The sequence below is a fragment of the Festucalex cinctus genome, chromosome 2, assembly GCF_051991245.1.
Source record: "Festucalex cinctus isolate MCC-2025b chromosome 2, RoL_Fcin_1.0, whole genome shotgun sequence".
In the NCBI taxonomy this organism is placed as follows: domain Eukaryota; kingdom Metazoa; phylum Chordata; class Actinopteri; order Syngnathiformes; family Syngnathidae; genus Festucalex; species Festucalex cinctus.
Window position 1 is genome coordinate 45,226,237 of NC_135412.1, and position 22,630 is coordinate 45,248,866.

The window sequence follows — 22,630 nt, forward strand, 5'->3', positions numbered from 1 at the left end:
AAAGCATGACCACAGTGAATGTGCCAAAATAGGCCAAAATTGGACATAAAAAAATTCATAGCTCACTTCCTGTACATTTTAGCTACATGGTCCAAATAGACTTTTTTGTGCGTCTCGGGGTGCTACACGTGCCTGCCAATTTTTGTTGCTCTAGCTCAAACGTGCCGGGCTTGGTTTTTATTTTTCTACGCTAGGGGGCGCTATCGAGTCGCATTGTTATGACGACTTAATAATATCAAATTTTTCGCCGGGCCTGAGGAGTGTGCAAAGTTCGGTGAGTTTTCGTGAATGTTTAGGTACCCAAAATCGCGATCGTTTGCGGAGAATAAAGAAGAAGAAGAAGAATAATAATAACTAGAGCTGCGAGCAGCTATAAAGGGCCCTCGCAGCCCGGGCCACGTTGGGGTCCTTGCACGTTGGGGTACTTGCACGTTGGGGTACTGGCACATTCGGGTACTGGCATATTGGAAGCAAAATTTCTTTGAAAATGGCATAATAAACGTTTACATGTAGAATATTTTTTTGCCAGTGTGTGTATCAAGCTCAACGGGTTTTGGTGATTGTTAAGACCTGCAAAAATCAGCGTCCTTTTTTATTATTAGGCAATGAGTTGCCCTGATTGGTATTTTTTTGTAAAAGTGTATATACACATCATCGCTCGTTGTACTCATTGCACAATGTTACTTTTATTGTCCAAAGGGGCAATCAAAAATGAATAAAACGAAATGGAAACGTACATACGTTTGGATCGGTGTGAAGCCAGTGAACAATTTGAGTGGTGGAAACTAAAAGAATATTCATAAATGACTTAGTTATCACACTTAGAATGAGTGTACATTTTTTGTACAAAATACCGTATGTGGGGTATTTTTTTTTTTTTTTTATATAAGCCTCAAGGGCTAGGTGGCGCTGTATTTATAACTGAATGTTGTCATAGAGATACCTTCAGGCCTTGATTATAAGCATACATGTCAAGTGTGGGATTTTTTTTTTGAGCATGTACCGTGGATTTATTAAGCATAGCCTTCATTCACGATATTGCTTTTAATGTCCATAGAGGCTATCAAAAATACATAAAACTAAATAACAAAAATATGTATGTTTGGATAAGTCTAATGCCAGTGAACATTTTGAGTGGTGGAAACTAAAAGAATATTCATAAATGACTTAGTTATCACACTTAGAATGAGTGTACATTTTTTGTACAAAATACCGTATGTGGGGTATTTTTATTTTTTTTTATATAAGCCTCAAGGGCTAGGTGGCGCTGTATTTATAACTGAATGTTGTCATAGAGATACCTTCAGGCCTTGATTATAAGCATACATGTCAAGTGTGGGATTTTTTTTTGGAGCATGTACCGTGGAGTTATTAAGCATATCCTTCATTCACGATATTGCTTTTAATGTCCACAGAGGCTATCAAAAATAAATAAAAATATATATATGTTTGGATAAGTCTGATGCCAGTGAACATTTTGAGTGGTGGAAACTAAAAGAATATTCATAAATGACTGAGTTATCACACTTAGAATGAGTTTACATTTTTTGTACAAAATACCGTATGTGGGGTATTTTTTTTTTTATGCCTCAAGGGGTAGGTGGCGCTGCATATATAACTGAATGTTGTCATAGAGATAATTTTAGGCCTTGACGATAAACATACATGTCAAGTTTGGGATTTTTTGGAGCATGTACCGGGGAGTTATCAAGCATATCCTTTTTCATTGTGAAACACAAATTTTGATGCCCCGCCCTCATCATATAGTATTTCGAAAAGTCAAAATTTTTCCCCCTGTCGTTGGCTCAGGTCTTGACATGGTCCAGGCCAAGTCTTAACTCAGTCGGATGAAACGTGTAGGAGAAGTGGGCAAAAGTCTGCCCCCTGTGAATGTGCAAAAATCGTCAAAAATGGGACATTCAAAAATTCGTAGCTCACTTCCTGTTCATTTTAGCATATGGGTACAAGAGACGTTTTTGTAGGTCTTGGGCTCCCTCATACACCTAAAAATATTCGGCGTTTTTGCTTAAACGTACAACCGGGGCTGCTTCGTTAAAAATTTTGAGGGGGCGCTATTGAGTCATTTTTGTAAAAATAGCACAATCAACAATAAAATATTGCTCATTTTACCAGGCCAGATGTGTGTGCCAAGTTTCAGGAGTTTCTGTGCATGTTTAGACCCTCAAAACTGGCGTTGTTTTCTTGGCGAACAGCGCTTAGCCACGCCTACAGCAATTCGCGAAAACTCACAAACTTCGTGTTGTGACATCATGAAGGCCGAAACCCTCCTCTGAGCAAATATGAGGTAGGTCCAGTTAACGTGTTTGGAGAAAAACGTAGAAGAAAATTTGTAAGAAGAAAAATTGCCACTAGGTGGCGCTATCAGTTAGATGAAATGTAAGTTAGTAGATGTCTTTAGAGCTGGACTCTCATCAAATGTGTGAAATTTTGAGAAGATAGGATCATCTCGGTCAAGTTAATGCAGCTTTTATTTTCACGAAAAATCTTCAGATTTTGCGTCACCGTAGCGGCCACGCCCTTTGATGAAAAGTTACAATATTCGGTGTGGGGCATGATCAACATCTTAAGGCTTTTCTGACCAATTTTCAAATGGATCCCTTCAACAAGCTCAGCACAGTAGCTAAAAACGTAAAGTATGACATTTATTGTAACCACTAGGTGGCGCTATATGTATAACTGAATTTTGTCATATAGATGTTTTCAGGCTGTGACTATTACGTTGCCTGAGAAGTTTGAGATTTTTTGGAGCTTCAACATGGGAGTTATTAAGCATTTGCTCTTTCTGGACAAATGAAATTTTAAAGGCAATATTTGATGCTCCGCCCCCGTCGTATAGTATTTCGAAAAGGCAAGATGTTTTGCCCAGCTGTTCTCTTAGGTCTTGAGATGATAAATGCCAAGTTTGAAGTCAATTGGATGAAAAATGTTTGCAAAGGGGGAAAAAGCATGACCACAGTGAATGTGCCAAAATAGGCCAAAATTGGACATTAAAAAATTCATAGCTCACTTCCTGTACATTTTAGCTACATGGTCCCAATAGACTTTTTTGTGCGTCTCGGGGTGCTCCACGTGCCTGCCAATTTTCGTTGCTCTAGCTCAAACGTGTCGGGCTTGGTTTTTATTTTTCTACGCTAGGGGGCGCTATAGAGCCGCGTTGTTATAACGACTTCATAACATCAAATTTTTCGCCGGACCTGAGGAGTGTGCAAAGTTTGGTGAGTTTTCGTGAATATTTAGGTACCCAAAATCGCGATTGTTTGCGGAGAATAAAGAAGAAGAAGAATAATAATAATAATAATAATAATAATAATAATAATAATAATAATAATAATTTTTACAAAAACAATAGGGACCTCGCAGCGGTCGCTGCTCGGGCCCTAATAATAATAATAATAATAATAATTTTTACAAAAACAATAGGGACCTCGCAGCGGTCGCTGCTCGGGCCCTAATAATAATAATAATAATAATTTTTACAAAAACAATAGGGACCTCGCAGCAGTCGCTGCTCGGGCCCTAACTAGAGCTGCGAGCAGCTATAAAGGGCCCTCGCAGCCCGGGCCACGTTGGGGTCCTTGCACGTTGGGGTACTTGCACGTTGGGGTACTGGCACATTGGGGTACTGGCATATTGGAAGCAAAATTTCTTTGAAAATGGCATAATAAACGTTTACATGTAGAATATTTTTTTGCCAGTGTGTGTATCAAGCTCAACGGGTTTTGGTGATTGTTAAGACCTGCAAAAATCAGCGTCCTTTATTTTTAGGCAATGAGTTGCCCTGATTGGTATTTTTTTGTAAAAGTGTATATACACATCATCGCTCGTTGTACTCATTGCACAATGTTACTTTTATTGTCCAAAGGGGCAATCAAAAATGAATAAAACAAAATGGAAACGTACATACGTTTGGATCGGTGTGAAGCCAGTGAACAATTTGAGTGGTGGAAACTAAAAGAATATTCATAAATGACTTAGTTATCACACTTAGAATGAGTGTACATTTTTTGTACAAAATACCGTATGTGGGGTATTTTTTATTTTTTTTTATATAAGCCTCAAGGGCTAGGTGGCGCTGTATTTATAACTGAATGTTGTCATAGAGATACCTTCAGGCCTTGATTATAAGCATACATGTCAAGTGTGGGATTTTTTTTGGAGCATGTACCGTGGAGTTATTAAGCATATCCTTCATTCACGATATTGCTTTTAATGTCCATAGAGGCTATCAAAAATAAATAAAAAAATATATATGTTTGGATAAGTCTGATGCCAGTGAACATTTTGAGTGGTGGAAACTAAAAGAATATTCATAAATGACTTCGTTATCACACTTAGAATGAGTTTACATTTTTTGTACAAAATACCGTATGTGGGGTATTTTTTTTTCATGCCTCAAGGGCTAGGTGGCGCTGCATATATAACTGAATGTTGTCATAGAGATAACTTCAGGCCTTGACGATAAACATACATGTCAAGTTTGGGATTTTTTGGAGCATGTACCGGGGAGTTATCAAGCATATCCTTTTTCATTGTGAAACACAAATTTTGATGCCCCGCCCTCATCATATAGTATTTCGAAAAGTCAAAATTTTTCCCCCTGTCGTTGGCTCAGGTCTTGACATGGTCCAGGCCAAGTCTTAACTCAGTCGGATGAAACGTGTAGGAGAAGTGGGCAAAAGTCTGCCCCCTGTGAATGTGCAAAAATCGTCAAAAATGGGACATTCAAAAATTCGTAGCTCACTTCCTGTTCATTTTAGCATATGGGTACAAGAGACTTTTTTGTAGGTCTTGGGCTCCCTCATACACCTAAAAATATTCGGCGTTCTTGCTTAAACGTACAACCGGGGCTGCTTCGTTAAAAATTTCGAGGGGGCGCTATTGAGTCATTTTTGTAAAAATAGCACAATCAACAATAAAATATTGCTCATTTTACCAGGCCAGATGTGTGTGCCAAGTTTCAGAAGTTTCTGTGCATGTTTAGACCCTCAAAACTGGCGTTGTTTTCTTGGCGAACAGCGCTTAGCCACGCCTACAGCAATTCGCGAAAACTCACAAACTTCGTGTTGTGACATCATGAAGGCCGAAACCCTCCTCTGAGCAAATATGAGGTAGGTCCAGTTAACGTGTTTGGAGAAAAACGTAGAAGAAAATTCGTAAGAAAAAAAATTGCCACTAGGTGGCGCTATCAGTTAGATGAAATGTAAGTTAGTAGATGTCTTTAGAGCTGGACTCTCATCAAATGTGTGAAATTTTGAGAAGATAGGATCATCTCGGTCAAGTTAATGCAGCTTTTATTGTCACGAAAAATCTTCAGACTTTGCGTCACCGTAGCGGCCACGCCCTTTGGCGAAAAGTTACAATATTCGGTGTGGCGCATGATCAACATCTTAAGGCTTTTCTGACCAATTTTCAACTGGATCCCTTCAACGAGCTCAGCACAGTAGCTAAAAACGTAAAGTATGACATTTATTGTAACCACTAGGTGGCGCTATATGTATGACTGAATTTTGTCATATAGATGTTTTCAGGCCGTGACTATTACGTTGCCTGAGAAGTCTGAGATTTTTTGGAGCTTGTACATGGGAGTTATTCAGCATTTGCTCTTTCTGGAAAAATGAAATTTTAAAGGCAATATTTGATGCCCCGCCCCCGTCATATAGTATTTCGAAAAGGCAAGACTTTTTGCCCAACTGTTCTCTTAGGTCTTGAGATGATAAATGCCAAGTGTGAAGTCAATGGGATGAAAAATGTTTGCATAGGGGGAAAAAGCATGACCACAGTGAATGTGCCAAAATAGGCCAAAGTTGGACATTAAAAAATTCATAGCTCACTTCCTGTACATTTTAGCTACATGGTCCCAATAGACGTTTTTGTGCGTCTCGGGGTGCTACACGTGCCTGCCAATTTTCGTTGCTCTAGCTCAAACGTGCCGGGCTTGGTTTTTATTTTTCTATGCTAGGGGGCGCTATAGAGTCGCGTTGTTATAACGACTTCATAATATCAAATTTTTCGCCGGACCTGAGGAGTGTGCAAAGTTCGGTGAGTTTTCGTGAATATTTAGGTACCCAAAATCGCGATTGTTTGCGGAGAATAAAGAAGAAGAAGAATAATAATAACTAGAGCTGCGAGCAGCTATAAAGGGCCCTCGCAGCCCGGGCCACGTTGGAGTCCTTGCACGTTGGGGTACTTGCACGTTAGGGTACTGGCACGTTGGGGTACTGGCATATTGGAAGCAAAATTTCTTTGAAAATGGCATAATAAACGTTTACATGTAGAATATTTTTTTTGCCAGTGTGTGTCAAGCTCAACGGGTTTTGGGGATTGTTAAGACCTGCAAAAATCAGCGTCCTTTTTTATTTTTAGGCAATGAGTTGCCCTGATTGGTATTTTTTGTAAAAGTGTATATATACATCATCGCTCGTTGTACTCATTGCACAATGTTACTTTTATTGTCCAAAGGGGCAATCAAAAATGAATAAAACAAAATGCAAACGTACATACGTTTGGATCGGTGTGAAGCCAGTGAACAATTTGAGTGGTGGAAACTAAAAGAATATTCATAAATGACTTAGTCATCACACTTAGAATGAGTTTACATTTTTTGGACAAAATACCGTTTGTGTTTTTTTTTTTTTATATATAAGCCTCAAGGGCTAGGTGGCGCTGTATTTATAACTGAATGTTGTCATCGAGATACCTTCAGGCCTTGATTATAAGCATACATGTCAAGTGTGGGATTTTTTTTGGAGCATGTACCGTGGAGTTATTAAGCATATCCTTCATTCACGATATTGCTTTTAATGTCCACAGAGGCTATCAAAAATAAATAAAAATATATATGTTTGGATAAGTCTGATGCCAGTGAACATTTTGAGTGGTGGAAACTAAAAGAATATTCATAAATGACTTAGTTATCACACTTAGAATGAGTTTACATTTTTTGTACAAAATACCGTATGTGGGGTATTTTTTTTTTATATAAGCCTCAAGGGCTAGGTGGCGCTGCATATATAACTGAATGTTGTCATAGAGATAGCTTCAGGCCTTGACGATAAACATACATGTCAAGTGTGGGATTTTTTTTGGAGCATGTACCGTGGAGTTATTAAGCATATCCTTCATTCACGATATTGCTTTTAATGTCCACAGAGGCTATCAAAAATAAATAAAAATATATATGTTTGGATAAGTCTGATGCCAGTGAACATTTTGAGTGGTGTAAAGTAAAAGAATATTCATAAATGACTTAGTTATCACACTTAGAATGAGTTTACATTTTTTGTACAAAATACCGTATGTGGGGTATTTTTTTTTTATGCCTCAAGGGCTAGGTGGCGCTGCATATATAACTGAATGTTGTCATAGAGATAGCTTCAGGCCTTGACGATAAACATACATGTCAAGTTTGGGATTTTTTGGAGCATGTACCGGGGAGTTATTAAGCATATCCTTTTTCAGTGCGAAACACAAATTTTGATGCCCCGCCTTCATCATATAGTATTTCGAAAGGTCAAGATTTTTCCCCCTGTCGTTGGCTCAGGTCTTGACATGGTCCAGGTCAAGTCTTAACTCAGTCAGATGAAACGTGTAGGAGAAGTGGGCAAAAGTCTGCCCCCTGTGAATGTGCAAAAATCGTCAAAAATGGGACATTCAAAAATTCGTAGCTCACTTCCTGTTCATTTTAGCATATGGGTCCAAGAGACTTTTTTGTAGGTCTTGGGCTCCCTCATACACCTAAAAATATTCGTCGTTCTTGCTTAGACGTACAACCGGGGCTGCTTCGTTAAAAACTTCTAGGGGGCGCTATTGAGTCATTTTTGTAAAAATAGCACAATCAACAATAAAATATTGCTCATTTTACCAGGCCAGATGTGTGTGCCAAGTTTCATGAGTTTCTGTGCATGTTTAGACCCTCAAAACTGGCGTTGTTTTCTTGGCGAACAGCGCTTAGCCACACCCACAGCAATTCGCGAAAACTCACAAACTTCGTGTTGTGACATCATGAAGGCCGAAACCCTCATCTGAGCAAATATGAGGTAGGTCCAGTTAACGTGTTTGGAGAAAAACGTAGAAGAAAATTCGTAAGAAAAAAAATTGCCACTAGGTGGCGCTATCAGTTAGATGAAATATAAGTCAGTAGATGTCTTTAGGGCTGGACTCTCATCAAATGTGTGAAATTTTGAGAAGATAGGATCATCTCGGTCAAGTTAATGCAGCTTTTATTTTCACGAAAAATCTTCAGACTTTGCGTCACCGTAGCGGCCACGCCCTTTGGCGAAAAGTTACAATATTCGGTGTGGGGCATGATCAACATCTTAAGGCTTTTCTGACCAATTTTCAAATGGATCCCTTCAAAAAGCTCAGCACAGTAGCTAAAAACGTAAAGTATGACATTTATTGTAACCACTAGGTGGCGCTATATGTATAACTGAATTTTATCATATAGATGTTTTCAGGCCGTGACTATTACGTTGCCTGAGAAGTTTGAGATTTTTTGGAGCTTGAACATGGGAGTTATTAAGCATTTGCTCTTTCTGGACAAATGAAATTTTAAAGGCAATATTTGTTGCCCCGCCTCCGTCATATAGTATTTCAAAAAGGCAAGATGTTTTGCCCAGTTGTTCTCTCAGGTCTTGAGATGATAAATGCCAAGTTTGAAGTCAATTGGATGAAAAATGTTTGCAAAGGGGGAAAAAGCATGACCACAGTGAATGTGCCAAAATAGGCCAAAATTGGACATTAAAAAATTCATAGCTCACTTCCTGTACATTTTAGCTACATGGTCCCAATAGACTTTTTTTGTGCGTCTCGGGGTGCTACACGTGCCTGCCAATTTTTGTTGCTCTAGCTCAAACGTGCCGGGCTTGGTTTTTATTTTTCTACGCTAGGGGGCGCTATCGAGTCGCATTGTTATGACGACTTAATAATATCAAATTTTTCGCCGGGCCTGAGGAGTGTGCAAAGTTCGGTGAGTTTTCGTGAATGTTTAGGTACCCAAAATCGCGATCGTTTGCGGAGAATAAAGAAGAAGAAGAAGAATAATAACTAGAGCTGCGAGCAGCTATAAAGGGCCCTCGCAGCCCGGGCGACGTGGGGGTACTTGCACGTTGGGGTACTTGTACGTTGGAAACAGAATTTTTTTGAAAATGGCATGATAAACCATTACGTGGATTATTATTTTTTTTTTCCAGGTGTGATGATTGTGTCAAGCTCAATAGGTTTTGGTGATTGTTAAGATGTGCAAAAATCAGCGTCTTTTTTTATTTTTAGGCAATGAGTTGCCCTGATTGGTATTTTTTGGAAAGGTACATATACACATCATCGCTCGTACTCATTGCACAATATTGCTTTTATTGTCCATAGAGGCGATCAAAAAAAATAAAAATAAAAAAAAATAAATAAAAAATGAAACTAAATGAAAAAGCACATATGTTTGGATTGGTCTGATGCCAGTGAACATATTGAGTGGTGGAAAGTAAAAGAATATTCATAAATGACTTAGTTATCACACTTACAATAAGTTTACAATTTTTGTAAAAAATACCGTAAGTGAGGCTTTTTTTTTTTGCCTCAAGGACTAGGTGGCGCTGTATTTATAACTGAATTTTGTCATAGAGATACCTTCAGGCCTTGACTATAAATATGCATTTTAAGTGTGGGATTTTTTGGAGCATGTACCTGGGAGTTATTAAGCATATCCTTCATTCACAATATTGCTTTTAAAGTCCATAGAGGCTATAAAAAATCAATAAAATTAAATAAAAAAATATGTATGTTTGGTTAGGTCTGATGCCAGTGAACATTTTGAGTAGTGGAAAAAGTAAAAGAATATTCATAAATGACTTAGTTATTACACTTACAATGAGTTCACAAATTTTGTTCAAAATAAAGTAAATAAAGTAAAGTAAAGTAAGTGGGGTTGTTGTTGTTTTTTTTTATGACTCAAGGACGAGGTGGCGCTGTATTTCTAACTGAATGTTGTCATCGAGATACCTTCAGGCCTTGATTATAAGCATACATGTAAAGTGTGGGATTTTTTTTGGAGCATGTACCGTGGAGTTATTAAGCATATCCTTCATTCACGATATTGCTTTTAATGTCCACAGAGGCTATCAAAAATAAATAAAAATATATATATGTTTGGATAAGTCTGATGCCAGTGAACATTTTGAGTGGTGGAAACTAAAAGAATATTCATAAATGACTTAGTTATCACACTTAGAATGAGTTTACATTTTTTGTACAAAATACCGTATGTGGGGTATTTTTTTTTTTATGCCTCAAGGGCTAGGTGGCGCTGCATATATAACTGAATATTGTCATAGAGATAGCTTCAGGCCTTGATGATAAACATACATGTCAAGTTTGGGATTTTTTGGAGCATGTACCGGGGAGTTATTAAGCCTATCCTTTTTCATTGTGAAACACAAAATTTGATGCCCCGCCCTCATCATATCGTATTCCGAAAAGTCAAGATTTTTTCCCCCTGTCGTTGGCTCAGGTCTTGACATGGTCCAGGTCAAGTCTGAAGTCAGTCGGATGAAACGTGTAGGAGAAGTGGGCAAAAGTATGCCCCTTGTAAATGTGCAAAAATCGTCAAAAATGGGACATTCAAAAATTCGTAGCTCACTTCCTGTTCATTTTAGCATATGGGTCCAAGAGACTTTTTTGTAGGTCTTGAGCTTCCTAATACACCTAAAAAATGTTGTAGCTCTTGCTTAAACGTACAACTGGAGCTGTTTCGTTAAAGATATCTAGGGGGCGCTATTGAGTCATTTTTGTAAAAATAGCACAATCGACGATAAAAAATTGCTCATTTTTCCAGGCCAGCTGTGTGTGCCAAGTTTAGTGTGTTTCTGTGCCAGTTTAGGCCCTCAAAATTGGCGTTGTTTTCTTGGCGAACAGCGCTTAGCCACGCCCACAGCGATTCTCGAAAACTCACAAACTTCATGTTGTGACAGCATGAAGGCCGACACCCTCATCTGAGCAAATATGAGGTAGGTCCAGTTAACATGGTTGGAGAAAAATATTGAAGAAAAATCGTAAGAAAAAAAATTGCCAGTAGGTGGCGCTATCAGTAAGATGAAATATAAGTTTGTAGATGTCTTTAGGGCTGGACTCTCATCAATTGTGTAAAATTTTGAGAAGATAGCATCATCTCGGTCACGTTAATGCAGCTTTTGTTGTCACGAGAAATCTTCAGACTTTGCGGCACCGTAGCGGCCACGCCCTTTGGCGAAAAGTTACAATATTCGGTGTGGGGCATGATCAACATCTTAAGGCTTTTTTGACCAATTTTCAACTGGATCCCTTCAATGAGCTCAGCACAGTAGCTAAAAACGTAAAGTATGACAATTATTGTTACCACTAGGTGGCGCTACATGGATAACTGAATTTTATCATATAGATGTTTTCAGGCCGTGACTATTAAGTTGCCTGATAAGTTTGAGATTTTTTGGAGCTTGAACATGGGAGTTATTAAGCATTTGCTCTTTCTGGACAAATGAAATTTTAAAGGCAATATTTGATGCCCCGCCCCCGTCATATAGTATTTCGAAAAGGCAAGATTTTTTGCCCAGTTGTTCTCTCAGGTCTTGAGATGATAAATGCCAAGTTTGAAGTCAATTGGATGAAAAATGTTTGCAAAGGGGGAAAAAGCATGACCACAGTGAATGTGCCAAAATAGGCCAAAATTGGACATTGAAAAATTCATAGCTCACTTCCTGTACATTTTAGCTATATGGTCCCAATAGACTTTTTTGTGCGTCTCGGGGTGCTACACGTGCCTGCCAATTTTCGTTGCTCTAGCTCAAACATGCCGGGCTTGGATTTTATTTTTCTATGCTAGGGGGCGCTATAGAGTCGCGTTGTTATGACGACTTCATAATATCAAATTTTTCGCCGGGCCTGAGGAGTGTGCAAAGTTTGGTGAGTTTTCGTAAATGTTTAGGTACCCAAAATCGTGATCGTTTACGGAGAAGAAGAAGAATAATAATAACTAGAGCTGCGAGCAGCTATAAAGGGCCCTCGCAGCCCGGGCCACGTTGTGGTCCTTGCACGTTGGGCTACTGGCATATTGGAAGCAAAATTTCTTTGAAAATTGCATAATAAACGTTTACATGTAGAATATTTTTTTTTGCCAGTGTGTGTCAAGCTCAACGGGTTTTGGTGGTTGTTAAGACCTGCAAAAATCAGCGTCCTTTTTTATTTTTAGGCAATGAGTTGCCCTGATTGGTATTTTTTGTAAAAGTGTATATACACATCATCGCTCGTTGTACTCATTGCACAATGTTACTTTTATTGTCCAAAGGGGCAATCAAAAATGAATAAAACAAAATGGAAACGTACATACGTTTGGATCGGTGTGAAGCCAGTGAACAATTTGAGTGGTGGAAACTAAAAGAATATTCATAAATGACTTAGTTATCACACTTAGAATGAGTGTACATTTTTTGTACAAAACACCGTATGTGGGTTTATATATATATATATATATATATATATATATATATATATATATATATATATATATATATATATATATATATATATATATAAATGCCTCAAGGGCTAGGTGGCGCTGTATTTATAACTGAATGTTGTCATAGAGATACCTTCAGGCCTTGATTATAAGCATACATGTCAAGTGTGGGATTTTTTTTGGAGCATGTACCGTGGAGTTATTAAGCATATCCTTCATTCACGATATTGCTTTTAATGTCCATAAAGGCTATCAAAAATAAATAAAAATATATATATGTTTGGATAAGTCTGATGCCAGTGAACATTTTGAGTGGTGGAAACTAAAAGAATATTCATAAATGACTTAGTTATCACACTTAGAATGAGTTTACATTTTTTGTACAAAATACCGTATGTGGGGTATTTTTTTTTTATGCCTCAAGGGCTAGGTGGCGCTGCATATATAACTGAATGTTGTCATAGAGATAACTTCAGGCCTTGACGATAAACATACATGTCAAGTTTGGGATTTTTTGGAGCATGTACCGGGGAGTTATCAAGCATATCCTTTTTCATTGCGAAACACAAATTTTGATGCCCCGCCCTCATCATATAGTATTTTGAAAAGTCAAAATTTTTCCCCCTGTCGTTGGCTCAGGTTTTGACATGGTCCAGGCCAAGTCTTAACTCAGTCGGATGAAACGTGTAGGAGAAGTGGGCAAAAGTCTGCCCCCTGTGAATGTGCAAAAATCGTCAAAAATGGGACATTCAAAAATTCGTAGCTCACTTCCTGTTCATTTTAGCATATGGGTACAAGAGACTTTTTTGTAGGTCTTGGGCTCCCTCATACACCTAAAAATATTCGTCGTTCTTGCTTAAACGTACAACTGGGGCTGTTTCGTTAAAGATTTCTAGGGGGCGCTATTGAGTCATTTTTGTAAAAATAGCACAATCGGCGATAAAAAATTGCTCATTTTGCCAGGCCAGCTGTGTGTGCCAAGTTTCGTGTGTTTCTGTGCCAGTTTAGGCCCTCAAAATTGGCGTTGTTTTCTTGGCGAACAGCGCTTAGCCACGCCCACAGCGACTCGCGAAAACTCACAAACTTCGTGTTGTGACATCATGAAGGCCGAAACCCTCATCTGAGCAAATATGAGGTAGGTCCAGTTAACGTGTTTGGAGAAAAACGTAGAAGAAAATTCGTAAGAAAAAAAATTGCCACTAGGTGGCGCTATCAGTTAGATGAAATGTAAGTTAGTAGATGTCTTTAGAGCTGGACTCTCATCAATTGTGTACAATTTTGAGAAGATAGCATCATCTCGGTCAAGTTAATGCAGCTTTTGTTGTCACGAGAAATCTTCAGACTTTGCGGCACCGTAGCGGCCACGCCCTTTGGCGAAAAGTTACAATATTCGGTGTGGGGCATGATCAACATCTTAAGGCTTTTCTGACCAATTTTCAACTGGATCCCTTCAACGAGCTCAGCACAGTAGCTAAAAACGTAAAGTCTGACAATTATTGTTACCACTAGGTGGCGCTACATGGATAACTGAATTTTATCATATAGATGTTTTCAGGCCGTGACTATTAAGTTGCCTGATAAGTTTGAGATTTTTTGGAGCTTGAACATGGGAGTTATTAAGCATTTGCTCTTTCTGGACAAATGACATTTTAAAGGCAATATTTGATGCCCCGCCCCCGTCATATAGTATTTCGAAAAGGCAAGATTTTTTCCCCAGTTGTTCTCTCAGGTCTTGAGATGATAAATGCCAAGTTTGAAGTCAATTGGATGAAAAATGTTTGCAAAGGGGGAAAAAGCATGACCACAGTGAATGTGCCAAAATAGGCCAAAATTGGACATTAAAAAATTCATAGCTCACTTCCTGTACATTTTAGCTACATGGTCCCAATAGACTTTTTTGTGCGTCTCGGGGTGCTACACGTGCCTGCCAATTTTCGTTGCTCTAGCTCAAACATGCCGGGCTTGGTTTTTATTTTTCTATGCTAGGGGGCGCTATAGAGTCGCGTTGTTATGACGACTTCATAATATCAAATTTTTCGCCGGGCCTGAGGAGTGTGCAAAGTTTGGTGAGTTTTCGTAAATGTTTAGGTACCCAAAATCGTGATCGTTTACGGAGAAAAAGAAGAAGAAGAATAATAATAATAATAATAATCCGATCGAAAAACAATAGGGACCTCGCAGCGGTAGCTGCTCGGGCCCTAATAATAATAATAATAATAATAATAATAATCCGATCGAAAAACAATAGGGACCTCGCAGCGGTAGCTGCTCGGGCCCTAATAATTTTTACAAAAACAATAGGGACCTCGCAGCGGTCGCTGCTCGGGCCCTAATAATAATAATAATAATAATAATAATAATAATAATAATAATAATAATAATAATTTTTACAAAAACAATAGGGACCTCGCAGCGGTCGCTGCTCGGGCCCTAATAATAATAATTCTTACAAAAACAAGAGGGACCTCGCAGCGGTCGCTGCTCGGGCCCTAATAATAATAATAATAATAATAATAATAATAATAATTTTTACAAAAACAATAGGGAACTCGCAGCGGTCGCTGCTCGGGCCCTAATAATAATAATAATAATAATAATTCGAACGAAAAACAATAGGGACCTCGCAGCGGTCGCTGCTCGGGCCCTAATAATAATAATTTTTACAAAAACAATAGGGACCTCGCAGCGGTCGCTGCTCGGGCCCTAATAATAATAATAATAATAATAATAATAATAATACTTTTTACAAAAACAATAGGGACCTCGCAGCGGTTGCTACTCGGGCCCTAATGATAATTTTTACAAAAACAATAGGGACCTCGCAGCGGTCGCTGCTCGGGCCCTAATAATAATAGCAATATTAAAACAATAAAAGGCTTGCAATATTTCAGTTGATTTGTAATGAATCCAGGTTATATTTACACCTATACAGCCATCTTATTCTTTGAAAAATGCACAATACATTTGTAAATTACATGTACATGACAAATTTGAACACTAGGTGGGGTGAGTAATTTGTTTTTCCATAAATTGGTGTGTTATCAATTATGTATATTGTACAATAAATTTACTCACATTGTGGATGCAAACATTACCCAAATCATCTTCCAAACATGTCACCTGTGTAGCAGTTTCATTCCACTCATACTCACTCCATAAGCATCTCATCCACCATCTGAAACAAAGTTTGAGCTGTTGTTAACTTCAACACATATGCACAGCACAATACATAGTACAAAATAAAATAGACAACAAATCGAAAGCTAGCAGTTCCTCATTAGAAATTGGTACCTTTTCATTGACTGTATATTAATTTGGCAGTGATTATTTTTGCCATGAGCTGCTAAAATAAGTGCTGTTAACTTTCTCGATTGTAGTTCTTACCCCACATTATAGCCAAGTGACAGCTTCAGGGCCGGGAGCGGGTCAAACGAGTCTTCCTCGAAATGTGCGCTGTACAACACTGACGTTGGAGTCAGGTGTCCATTTATCTCTCGTCTGTACTTGCTTTGTCCATTTTTCGCCAAGAGCTGCATCTTGAGTGAACCGAAAAAGGTTCACGCCACCCTCCCTTCGATTACAACAAAATCCGGTCACGCAACGAGACGGCATTGTAGAAATTCAGTTGATGATAAAACACACAGCAGTCATAAGCTTGCAGTGGCAAAGCAAAGACGCTGACTTCCGTTGTTCCGCTGATATAATATCCGATTCGGCCGCTGGAGCGCGCCAAATGGCCAGATTTTGCGCGGGTAAGTTAAAAATAAGGAAAAATACTAGGGGTGTTAAAAAAAAATCGATTCGCCGATATATCGCGATACTACATCGCGCGATTCTCGAATCGATTCAATAATTGGCAGAATCGATTTTTTTTTTTTTTTTTTTTTATTTTTTTTTTTTTTAGGATTCACACCTTGAGCATGGAAGAATGTTATATGAACGGAACATTAAGCCTTAATATTTTATTTTAATGCTGTTTAAACATGAAACAGATTACAACCTCTATAAGACTGAAATTTCAGATAAATAAATAATACATTTTCATATAAATCTTACACTCTACAAGCTTACTGATTAGTATTTTCTAAATTTGAATGAAAAAAATCGCAACAATCGACTTATAAATTCGTATCGGGATTAATCGGTATCGAATCGAATCGTGACCTGTGAATCGTGATACGAATCGAATCGTCAGGTACTAGGCAATTCACACCCCTAAAAAATACTCTTTTAATATGTTTTGACTCGACGAGCCACTCATTTTGTCGTGTATATTATATCGTTCCAAACAACATATTAAAAAATGTCCTGAGCTGTCCCATACACTTTAAATGCAAACACATTTTGTTTAGCTTGTTTCCACAACGCCATTGACTCGCTAACGCTAATTAGCGCGCTAATTGCATCACTTTTATCACTCAAAAGAACAACTATTCATTTAAAAACGCTGCCAGAATGTATATAGAGAAGCACACATTACTCACTTGCATATGCTCTGCCTGCGCTGCAAAAAAATAAAAATAAAATAAAATAAATCAAAATTTTAAAAAAGTAAAAAACTTTTATTGGTATAACTTGATCTTGACTTTTTTCTTCTACTCTCTAATGTGGCTACAACTGAACAGTATATCAGAATGTATGGAGCCACACTGCCCCTAAGTGGCCAAATGGTGTACTACATGAACAGCACTGCCAATAAACAAGGGCAAGACAGTGTAAAATAATTTAAATAAATACATTTCGGGACGTTTGATATCGATTTTGAATCATAGTAGATGAAAATTGTGATTCTTATGAGAATCAATTTTTTTGGCACACCCCTAATATATAATGTGGTGTAAATTGTTTCTAAGTGCCTGTAGGATTTCCATATGTAATATGTGCAATATTTTCTCACTAATTCCAGTAGGTCACATAATAATATGTTACAATATGTTCTCTGCAACTGCAGGCTTTTTATACATTACATGTACGTCTTTCATGTTTCAGACATGTTACTGGTGACCAAGAACCCATACGACTACCACTTTTGCTCGCAAGGCGTCACCACTGTGGCCAGCATCAAGGATGGCGAGGAATTGGAACTCACCGACGTAAGGAAAATTGATTGTGTTCTCATACAAGTTCACTGTGAAAACCTGTGAGGATTATGATAAGCATCTTGATTTGCATTTTAATATCTGAAAGGTGCTATATACTGTAAAGTTTGATTGAGTTTGATTGATGATGATTATGGTCGCAGATGGCACTGCAGACAGGCCCCTCTCAGATTTATGATGACCACAATCGTCTCCTCCACTATGACTACATAAGGTGCCATTAAATCCCAGGTTAAAACAGAGGACATTGAGGCTGCATATACAGATTCTGCAAGGCAGACAAATCGTACAAGCTCTGCATAGAATTCACATTATCTGCTACTCACGTAAACTCTATAGTTAAATGTTTTGTTGTATATTTGGAAGCTGGGAAGTGCTGAGATCACGCTATGGTGGTGTTACGGTGTTGCAAGCTCTAAATTCTGACACTCAATTGAACATGCCATCACGGTCGACAAGAGTCTCCCCAAGAAACAAAAAACAATCACAGCGTTTTCTAAAAAAAAAAAAAAAAAAAAAAAAAAAAAAAACTAGTAGCCTTATTCCATGCCTTTTGCTTGCTGACGAGATGTGGCAGTTAATAGAGCTGTTCACAATTACGACCACACTACTATTTTTAGAACAACGCACTGCACATGTGCAGTGGCCAGTTGAGGTTTGGGCAAGAAACGGAGCAGTACACAGGCAGGCAAGGGTATTCGTGCGATCCAAAACTTGTTAACAGATCCACTATTTCACCATAAATATCCTTAAATATCCGTATTATGGTTACAACAAACTTCTGCTGCTTTGGTGTCTGCCGCTATTTGACCCACATCTTTCAGTGTGTTAAGCAAGTGCTCAAACCAAAGACCTAACTTGTCGGGATCAACGTCATAGCTCATGGTGTAGTCATATTGAAAAGTGACATCTGATGCTGAATCCAATGAATGGAGACAGGCCTTTAATTATTTCAGTGGAATTATAAGGCATTTCACAATATGATAGTCAGTTGGGATTCATGTATAAACTGTCAAAAAGAGCTTGTCGGGCAACATGGCCTTGGCTCATACTCTGCTGCCACCTGCTGGTCGTTTTCGAAACATGGAACCAAATAACTACCATTGCTTGAAGTCACCTCTGTCAGGCCGCATGGCAAAGCTTTTTCTATGCTCTTGTGTAATTAAAAAAAAATAAAAAAAACAAAAAAAAACAAAAAAACGTGTACACGTGTTTGGGAGTGAAATGCAAAGTATGCAACGTTTTTGGGTTTGAATGTGAATTGCTAATTTAAAAAAATTTCAGTCATAACATGGTCAAACAAAAACGCTATTATGAAGATATTTTGTGTCAAATTATTACATAGAGCAACTTCAAATAATTATACAATGACTAGTATGTGAAATCAAAGTTGTGCTAAAACATGTTCCTAGGTGGAATTGAACCTTGACGTGCCAGTCCATTGCTTTAACCACTCAACTATCGTGGACATGGATGTGGCTGTGATGTGGTATTGTATTTAGTAAGTGTACAAGCGGTGAAAGATGAACATGGATTAATTTTAAAGAAAAAGTTTTTCAAATGACATTTAATGAAATAGATGTTATACTTGTTGTATTATGACTATACTGAAATTGAATTTAAAAAAATAAAATAAAAAAGGTTGTTCTAATCGGGGTTTGAACCGGCACATCATTGACAGGCCTGTCTTTGCAATCAGTGTGCTCATGTACTTACCACGTGAGCTAACCTGACTGGGTGAAAATCAGAGCGAATTGGCATATTTGTATTTTAAAGTGTCATCTGGTGCTGAAAGGCAACACTGATTGGTGGCACATGCGTTTAATATTAGCTGTATAATGCATTTCCTGATATGATTGTCAGTTGGTAAACATTTATATCCCTTAGCATAATTGCCACAGATACATTTGCAATGTACAGTTGGCAACCTCCTGATTACTGTACGATTCACTCTCCCAACTGCGCCACTGAGCAGTATCAGAGTGCCGGTAATGTTGGCCAGTTGTATGTATGGAAGTGGGCATGGAAAGTGGGACTTAAATGATTGTGACATTTTATGTAATTGTAGTGAACAACAACAAATATAAAACCAAACAAACAAAAGAATATTTTTTGAGTACAATACTGTATGTGTTCAATCTACTACAAAGTTGAGCCAAACTGAAACTAATTAGATCGATATTTTAGTGCCAGTATTGATCCGGTATAGATGTCGAGGTATCAATAATATTGATGACCTAACTTGTCGGGCTAAAAGTCATGGCATATGGTCATATTTAAAAGTGACATCTGATGCTGAACACTGAATGGACACTGGCAAAAAGAATTTTCTGCAACATGGCCTTGGCTGATTGCTCAAACTCTGCTGCCACCTGCTGGCCGATTTTGAAACATGGAACCTAATAACTACCAATGGTTGAAGCCACCACTTTCTGTCAAGCTGCTTGTCAAAGCTTTCTCTCTGCTCTTGTGTAAAAAAAACAACAACAACAAAAAAACTAAACAAAAAGAACATGTACACGTGTTGAGTGAAATGCAAAGTATTCAACGTTTTTGGGTTTGAATGTGAATTGCTAATTTAAAACTTTTTCAGTCATAAATGGTCAAACAAAAACACTATTGTGAAGATATTTTGTGCCAAATTATTACAAAGCGCAACTATAAAGAATTATACAATGACTACTATATGAAATAAAAGTTGTGCTAAAATTTTTCCCAAAAAGGGATCGAACCATGATCTCCCACGGGCCAATCCATTGCTTTAACCATTCAGCTATCATGGACATGTAAGTGATGTGACAATATATAGTATTGTATTTAGTAATCTTTTTTTTTTTTTCTCTCTTTTCTTTGCTCTGAATGTTAACTACTGTGTTTGTAGATGCTAATGTCTTTTCTTGTGGAAAGCACATTAAGTTGCCTTGTGTAGGAAATCCATCCATCCATCCATCCATCCATTTTCTTGACCGCTTATTCCTCACAAGGGTCGCGGGGGGTGCTGGCGCCTATCTCAGCTGGCTCTGGGCAGTAGGCGGGGGACACCCTGGACCGGTTGCCAGCCAATCGCAGGGCACACGGAGACAAACAACCATCCACACTGACAAGCACACCTAGGGACAATTCGGAGCGCCCAGTTAACCTGCCATGCATGTCTTTGGAATGTGGGAGGAGACCGGAGTACCCGGAGAAGACCCACGCGGGCACGGGGAGAACATGCAAACTCCACCCAGGAAGGCCGGAGCCTGGAGTCGAACCGGAGTCCTCAGAACTGGGAGGCGGACGTGCTAACCACTCCGCCCTTGTGTAGGAAATGTGCTACACAAATAAACTTGCCTTGCCTTGAATATAGAATGGATAATAAAGAAACAAAACTTAATAATGACAAATGACATCAAAAGTAATGGATGTGAAATAATTATTAGTGACAATGATTAGCATTAACTACTGCATTCCTACTAAAGAGTTACCTGCACTGTATTCGAACCCAGGTTCTCCATGTGGCAGGCAACTAAGCTATCCACTGACATAACTTGGCATATCAAAACTCATGGCTTATAGTGTATCTATATTGAAAAGTGACATGATTAATGGGGTCACGTGTTCAATGACTTCAATGAAATTATTGAATGCATTATGCAATATGGATTAATTTTGAAGAAATAGTGTGTCAAATGACATTTAATGAAATAGATGTTAACTTGTTGTATTATGACTATACTGAAAAAAAACAAAAAACACTGCGCCATCCGGGGTTTGAACCAGCGAATCATTCGTAGGGCTGTCTTTGCTATGCTACTGGCTCAAGCGCTTAACCCCGTGAGCCAACTGGAACTGTGAATAGCTGAGCGAATTGGCGTATTTGTAATTTAATTGCGTATTTGTCACATGCCAGCCATCAGCGCTGATTTGGGACACGTGTTTAATCATGTCAGTATAAAGCATGTCCTGGTATGGTAGTCAGTTGGTATACTTACTATCCGTTTACATAATTGCCATGACACATATGCAATGTACAGTCGGCGGTGGGCTTTGAACCTGCGACCTCCTGCTTACTGTACATGCACTCTCCCAACTGCGCCACTGAGCAGTATCAGAAAGCCTTTAGAATTTAGTATCAGTCCCATTAAAAATGAATGGGGAAAAGTTGCATCCCACAATAAGTATAATAATAAAGGTTAGAAACAACAAATGTGGGAATAATGCTTTCAACATTCCCACAACTAGACTAAGCAATTTCTGGACAATATTGTGTGAGAATGCTGAAAGCTGAATGCTAATAGCTGAATGCTAAGCTGAATGCTAATAGCTGAATGCTAATTAAAGAAACTGTGAAAATTACAAAGTAATTACCTATTAATTATTAGTAATAATAGTAGTAGTAGTAGTAGTAGTAGTAGTCGTAGAAACAGTAGTAGTATTACTAGTAATTATTATTAAGTAGTAACTTGAAGTTAATGATTGTGACATTTTATGTAATTGTAGTGAACAACAACAAATATAAAACAAAACAAACAAAAGAATATTTTTTGAGTACAATACTGTATGTGTTCATGAAATCTACTACAAAGTTGAAACTAAACTAATAGATCGATATTTTAGTGCCAGTATCGATACCGGATCGAGGTATCAATAATATCGATGACCTAACTTGTTGGGCTAAAAGTCATGGCTTATGGTGTAGTCATATTTAAAAGTGACATCTGATGCTTAAAGTCGCCATACATGATAACAGAAAAATGGCTCTGTAGCACCACCTACATAGGTTAAACGGATCCCTGTCCCGCTACGATTGTCCTACGGCTATGAAAATTGTGTGGCACCTGTAGCATATCCAGATGAACAAAAACCTCTTTGATATGTGTACCCTAAAATAGACAGGAAGTGAGGTATAAGTATTTAAATGTCCAATTTTGGCCCATTTTTGCACATTTACAGGGGTCATACTTTTGCCCGCTTCTCCTACACGGTTAACCCGATTGACTTCAAACTTGGGATGTACCATCTCAACACCTGGGACAACACCATGTTA

The 22,630-nt window shown here is 38.2% G+C and overlaps 1 protein-coding gene across 1 annotated transcript in view; it reads left to right on the plus strand.

The window, feature by feature from the left end:
* LOC144014872 (myosin-7B-like) overlaps positions 1–22,630 on the plus strand; it is a 508,753-nt gene that overhangs the window by 154,921 nt on the left and 331,202 nt on the right. Inside the window, exon 11 of the mRNA XM_077515180.1 lies at positions 17,492–17,595. Coding sequence (XP_077371306.1) covers positions 17,492–17,595 — 104 coding nt within the window. The remainder of the gene's footprint in view (positions 1–17,491; positions 17,596–22,630) is intronic.